Genomic DNA, 7176 nt, shown 5'->3' on the forward strand with positions numbered 1-7176 from the left:
TTGTAGACAAGCAAACATTTCACAAAACAAAACAAAGAGAACCTGTCTTGGAAAATGAGCAGGCTGAAAATAACTCTAGCCATTTAACACAGAGTCCCACAAACGCTTGTCCCATGAATTTGGAAAATAAACACTTCACACTGTATCATTTAGTTTTCCACAGGGGCCTTTCAGCTGTGCCATTTGGATGCATAATACTAATGAGCCAAGATGATCACAAAGCAGCAAAACAAACCCTGAAAACAGCTGAGTGAAACAACTGGCAAGAAGTAACTACAAAATCCCTGATTAGACAAAACCTTTAGTACAGGTTAACAAAGATTTACTTATTCTCTTGATATAGCAGTTATATAAGATATTAAAGATATCATCTGGGTTAATGTGTTGTGGAAAAGTCCATGATGCCTTCTCCATAACTAAGGAACAATCACTATAAGTCATGGCTTTGTTAATGGCTCGTTTTCCCTCTTTCAGCATGGTTTAGGAATAAGGATTAGGTTTTGTACTCCAAGTTATACATGTACTTTTAAGAAACTAGAATGAAACTTACAGTGATTTTGATACAGAGTTACAGATTTTGTATTTAACTGTCTTCTTTTTTTTTTGGCTCTTTCAAATAGGTGAAATTTTTAGAAAAAGGGGTGGACATGAACTTAACCCAAACCCTACTGCTAACCCTAAATGGGTCACTTGTGACCTGGTGAGTATTAAAAACTCACAGGTACACCTTGCTATACACAGCTGGCCTTCAGAAGTACCTCAATTCTTCATGGCACCGATTTAACAAAGTGCTGGAAAGATTCTTCAGAGATTTTGGAAAAATACTTTCATGATGTCATCACCTAGTTGTTGGCTGCACATCTATGATAAGGAGTTCCCTTTCCGCCACATCCCAGCTCTATTGAAATGACATTTGGTGACAATGGAGCCCGTTTGAGTGAAGTGAACTTATTGTCATGTTCAAGAAACAAGTTTGAGAGGATTTGTGTTATCTTGCTGGCAGCAACCGTGAGAAAATGGGAACTCTATTGTCATAAATGAATAAATAGCTAAAGTCATACAACACTTTCTACTGTAAGACTTAGACCCTCTGTCACACACACTTTCACAGTACTTTTGTCTTTATCTTTTATCTTTGCACACAATCTCATAGTCCGATGGATGCAAACAGAAGAATAAATGTATATTCAGCATGTTGACTGGAGTAGTTAGGTATCAATCCAATAATCTTCTAACCGATAGAAAACCTGCTCTGTGACGTAAGGCATAGCCACTATTGGTCAGCAACAACACGCAAGTATTTTATGGCTTAATTGGTACTAAGAGATCCAAATTGTGCTAAGAAACCACACATCACCACTAACTTGACCCAGTGATACAATGTGGTATGGATTTGTATTTTCATACTTAGAGGATGAGTGGTTTATTTGGGTAACTTTTGTCAGCTCAAAACTGTGCGGGTCATTTTTCTCTGACCCCTGGCATCATCAAGGCATTTCCACCAAGAGGGGCTATGACTCAGTGGCCCACACACCTAAAGATCATTTTGTGGGAAAATCCCAGCAGATCAGCTGTTTTTGAAATACTCAGATCACCACATCTAGCACCAACAATCATGTCACATTTAAAGTCTCTTCAGTCATCTTTCTTCCCCATTCAGATGCTCTGTTTCAACTACAGCAGCTAGTTGTGGGCATGTGTACATGTGCAACTGCATGTTCCTGCTGAGGTGTATGGAAAAAAGTGCCCACTGAGTATATGATAGCACTAAGGTACTGAGAGCTTTACTATCAACTGAGGTTGATAGTTTCTGAGAAAAATAACCAATTTTAAGTCAAACAAAGGGTATCAAAACTTTGTTAATGGATAACAAAATGATCCTTTATAAGTCATTTTCAGGACAGCTGTATAATCTATCCTTTCAGCTGTAATTAACTACTATATCAAATCTGCAATAATGACTAATACATCACTATCACTGTGTTATATTATCAGTGTTGGGGAGTAACGGAATACATGTACCGCCGTTACGTATTTAAAATACAAAATATGAGTAACTGTATTCCGTTACAGTTACCGTTTAAAAAGGTGGTATTCAGAATACAGTTACTTTGTTGAAATAAATGGATTACACTGCGGTACTTTCCTGTTTCATTTTGTCGCGGGTCAGGACTGTTTGGGTTTTGTTTGACAGCTACGTTCTGTTGTTCCAGGCGGCAGCGCTACGGTTGCCATGGTTACAGGGCGACGCTCTCTCTCTTTCTCTGCGACTGTGTGTTTCCTAGGTGAGAGAGCGCCTTTTCGTTGTTGTTGTTGCTGTTGTGCTAAGCTAACAGGCAGAATGCTACAAGCATAGCTCTAAAGAATGTAGCATCATGGGCAGTGTAGTCCGTGTTGCAGAGAGAATGGATTGCCATACACGTTATGGGTCTGTGAGCGCGAGGAGGGAGAGAGAAAAAGGGGAGTGGAAAGGTAGGAGTTGTCATCGAGGAAAAACGGGAGCTGGAAGCATGTAAATATAATAATAACCACTTCAGCCAAGCTATTAAGACTCGACTGTACACCGTGTTCGTGTTTTCCTCCGAAAACAATAAGTTCCGTTGGAGCAGTCTTTCAACGCCTCTCTCTGTCTCTCGCAAGAAAAGTTGACCCACACAACAAAGTAAAGCTAGTTTTCGGCTACGAGCCGACAGGGACCCCGCCGTATTAGTCAGAGGTCCCTTTCGGAGTCGCGGACCTTCAGTAATAGTAATAAATCACACGGCAATAGTACATTCACGTTGTTGTAAAAAGCATGATAATATATTAAGTAATCCAAAGTATTCAGAATACGTTACTGTCATTGAGTAACGTAACGGAATACGTTACAGAATACATTTTGGGGCATGTATTCTGTATTCTGTAATGGAATACATTTTAAAAGTAACCTTCCCAACACTGTATATTATAAACCTTTTAATTTTCTGCATCTACTCAGCTGTCAGGACCTTTCCAAATTCCCTTGTGTTTTTTTTAACTGATGTGTAGGAAGCTTGTCTTTGAATCATGCTTTAACTGAGCATATGACAGCACATTTCCCTGCTGGCCTCTCTTTAGTTGTGAATGTTAAAAAACAGACCTGATATGTTGGGCTTAGATATACACTTGTTGGGAGGCTTGTACTGCAGTTGCGTAATGTTCACATGTCTTTTCCACTCTGTGTGCATAAAGAGGTGTTACATGTAAAACACAGCAGAGAATCCCACACTAAACTGAAATGAAACAAGTGCATATAAATTAGCTGAATAATTTGGTGAACACCAGCTTTCTGCTGGCTTCCACCTCATGTAAGTAGAGTCATTGAGCTGCACCTGAATCACATCCTGTCCTTAATGCACTACCCCTACCAATGCAGTTTGCTAACCAAGCTTGCTAGCACTAGCTGCTAACTTACCACTCAACCTTCCCACCCATATATTGTTACCTTTGGTTCACAATGCCAACATGGTACGGGCAACAATGCTAATGCTTGAAAATCCAAGTTAAAAAACCAGTGGTCATGCATAAACAGTTTATGGGCATAATGAAACAGGAAGAACAAGGTAGGTGGCCTTATATATAGCTAATCACTATAACTATTCTGTATCCATACCAATAAAATGGTTTATTAATAATTTCCTAACATTTTGCACATTAATTATAAGCAGATAAAAATTTACAGAAATTCCACAAAAATCTGTCATGCTACCATTTTCCAATTAACTGTGCTTTGTTAAGCCTTTATAAGCTACATAGACATCTAATATAATACAGCTAATATAGATTTGTTTTTGAACAGCAGTATGTTATTTGGATAGATGTTTGTTTGTGATACAGAACCAGTGATCTTGGCCTGAGTGGAGTCCTTAGGTCCTGGGGGAAACAGCAGCTCTTCATGCTCTCCACCAGACAGAGGTCCATACTTGATGCGGTAGTTGTCGACCTGAGCACGGCTGTTCTTCCACTCAAGAGTGATGCTCTCGTCTGTCAGCTCTACTGTCTGCAGGTCTCTGGGGGCGTCCAGGTCTACAATGCAGAAATATACTTTAAATAGATGTAACCTTACCCTGACCTAAACGTAAATGGATTTCTCATTTATGAATAAAGGAAAAACAAGAAGTTCCCTTTACACCAAAACCTCAAGTGATTGTTGGGGCTTTCTCACTAATATTTAAAGGTAAAGTGCCTTGAAGACATTTTTGTTGAATTTGTAGCTTTATTGTACGGTATTTGTTTTACAGTAGTAGGCACATTATATAGCTTATATAGCTGCTGGTAAGATCCATTAGGCTAGTTGAACAGAATTCTCTATTCCATGCATTAAGACAAAGGATATGTTGTACACCACATGTACTGTAAGACTTGTTAGGAGTAGCAGTGCATTCCACATTCTTGGTCCTGGTTCTCTTGCATATACCGTTAATCCTTTTTGTAAAATTTTAGGTTCATGTCAGTACTGGTAGAAGCCACACATATAATTATTTTATCATCATAGTATAAAATAGCAGTAATATATAATGGATAATAGTAGATTCCATGCATTAACTGAGGTCTAAATCATCATCAGCAATAACCCTAATGTGTCAGAATAACAATTTTATGTTCCTTTTTAACATTTATGCATTCCAAAAAAAAAGAAAAAAAAATCTTTCACGTATTTACAATCAGGGTGCAAAGATCTCTTCTCTGCATATCTAGCAGGTAGGGTCATCTTTAAACTTTGAAAGTCTGGACAGGGACCAACATACGATAGATACTGATCATTTTGAAATCAGCCTTTACTGTTTTACTGTTCCCTCAATTCTGCAATGAAATGATTCATCCATGGATGGATCGGCTACAAGAAAGAATCACATTGATATTAGAGTGTTGTATACTGTACAATTCTAATAGTGCAGTGGTAACTTTCATCGGGAACTCAATGGAACTGTGAAAGACAACATTGGAGACTAAGTCAGAGGCATTATTAAGTTTGGAATATCCAATGGTGATACACTGTCACCATTGCTGTTTTGCAAAGGCCTAAGCCTGCTAAGCTATCATATCACATAGAGCAGATACAGATATGGATTCAGGAGTAGAACGGCCATCCGCCACCTCCCGAGCATAGATGACGCAAGCACAAGCTCTAGGCACCAGATGCAGGCAGGAGTCTACCACAGCCAACACAGTCCAAGTTGCAGGCTGTACAAAAGTGCCCCAGAGACTTTCCAGCACATAGTAACAAGACATAAGATACAAGCTGGGACAGTGTATACATATACTGAGAGGCACAACCAAGTGGCTGGGATAGTGTTCAGAAACATCTGTGTTACATATCGGTTAAAATTTCCCAAGTCCTGTTGTTCTCAGGCAACTGGGATAAGGTCCCATGGGACTTTAAATTCCAGAAAGACATAGTGGTGGGTTGACAAGGGGCAGGAGACTGCAGTTGTGATGAATGTGGGAATCCAAGCAGGGAGCAACATCAGGAAGAAGGAGGATGGAAAAATAAAGAAGTACCAGGGCCTGAGGAAGCAACTGGAGCAGATGTAGAAGGTAAAGTCCAAAGTGATCCCAGTGGTAATAGGAGCATCAGGATCTGTAACCACCAAAACTGGAAGAGTGGCTTCAGCAGCCTGCTGATCTCTTTGGTTATGATGTAAGGAAATGTTCTGGGGGATTTGAAATGGGCAGCACATGCAAATTTAAAAAAATTAATGCATCATAAAAAACAAGGGATTTCACTTGGAAAAATTGTCAAATCTTTCAGGAGGTGATGTCAGAGAGTGGAAAACACAAAGGAAGTTTTTTTCTGGTAAAGCTGTTAATAATAATTGTTAATGCAATGGGCAGTTGTAATTCTTTAAAACTGTATGCCTACAACAATACGAAACTCCCTCCATGTTATTTTTGGTAAACATTCTTTCTGACAAAATGAAGAACTGCTGTACTAATTCACGAACAAGAATTATTTTTGTGTTATAGGCACACACAGAGTATTCAATACTGAAGTCTACCAAATAATGACAGGTGTTACCTGTAAGGAAGGACTCGTAGATGGGAATGCTGGTCCCTTCTCCCCGCCGCGCTGTCAGAGACACCTCGTACTCTGTGTCAGGGGTGAGGTTTCCCAGATGGTACTGGGTGTCAGCAGAGGTCAGGTCCACCAAAGTGCGATCGGCGGAGTTCAAGCTGGGTCCGTAGGAGATGGTGACCCCATCCACCTCAGCCACGGGCTGGAACCAGGTCACCAGCGCAGTGGTGTCAGTCACATCACGAACATTCACCTGGCTTGGGCCATCGATCACTGAAGAAGAGGTAACGATGTCATTAGCAAAACTCAGTTGCTGTGTACCACATATGAGGTATTAGGTGCCACATATGAAGTATAACAACTTGGACAATGTCCTAACTTGAATCACCTGACATTTTCCCGAGTTAAAATGTAAAAACAGCATTTGTGTTCAGCAAGAATTTGTGTATGAGCAGAAAAAGAAATTTTTCATGCCAGTCATATCTTGCCTATTCATAAGTTGCTGACCACAGACCTTGAAAAGAGGGATATCATCATTTTAGTAATGCAGGTGCTGAAAATGTGTCAGCCTGTTTGCATTAATAGTTTATTCAAACTATCAATTCCCAGCTCCATGAAGGGTGCCTTTTCACTGCTGCTCAAATTGATTTGTCACACGTAAGCAAGTTTAGGAAAGTCAAGCCGCTGTGTGGGGCTGATAAAATGAAAAATCTGCATTTGAGCTTAATACTGATTTGTCTTCTAAGGAGACTGTGAAAGTGTCGTTTGAGTGTCATGGTACTATTCTTCTGGGAGGCCAGCTGCCCTCTGAGTCTGACTGCTTGACTGACTGGTGCCTCCTACACATAGTGGGTTAGGTAGGAAGGGGAAACAGAGAGGGGAGAGCTGAGCGATACACTTCATACAATTAGCCCTTCAGCATGCAAATCCCAGAGTATGGCCTGCAAGCTGGCATAATGGGAGACATTAAGAGAGCCTGAATGACAAGAAGAACACCAGACCTCATAATCCATGTGGTGTTTAACACATGTATGCTTAAGAAAATGTAAGACATATAAAACATGCATTACATTTTATATATTGTGTGTGTGTGTGTGTGTGTGTGTGTGTGTGTGTGTGTGTGTGTGTGTGTGTGTGTGTGT

General features: G+C 40.1%; 1 protein-coding gene across 3 annotated transcripts in view; it reads right to left on the bottom strand.

Annotated features, from left to right (window-relative positions):
* LOC102199413 (tenascin) overlaps window positions 1-7176 on the bottom strand; it is a 104905-nt gene that overhangs the window by 23474 nt on the left and 74255 nt on the right. For all 3 annotated transcript variants that reach the window (XM_013914033.1, XM_005745809.1, XM_005745808.1), the window contains exons 7-8: window positions 6038-6307; window positions 3859-4044 (exon numbers count right to left, since the gene is read on the bottom strand). In XM_013914033.1, coding sequence (XP_013769487.1) covers window positions 3859-4044; window positions 6038-6307 — 456 coding nt within the window. The remainder of the gene's footprint in view (window positions 1-3858; window positions 4045-6037; window positions 6308-7176) is intronic.

This window comes from Pundamilia nyererei, unplaced genomic scaffold, assembly GCF_000239375.1.
Source record: "Pundamilia nyererei isolate P.nyererei 1_Seehausen unplaced genomic scaffold, PunNye1.0 scaffold00167, whole genome shotgun sequence".
In the NCBI taxonomy this organism is placed as follows: domain Eukaryota; kingdom Metazoa; phylum Chordata; class Actinopteri; order Cichliformes; family Cichlidae; genus Pundamilia; species Pundamilia nyererei.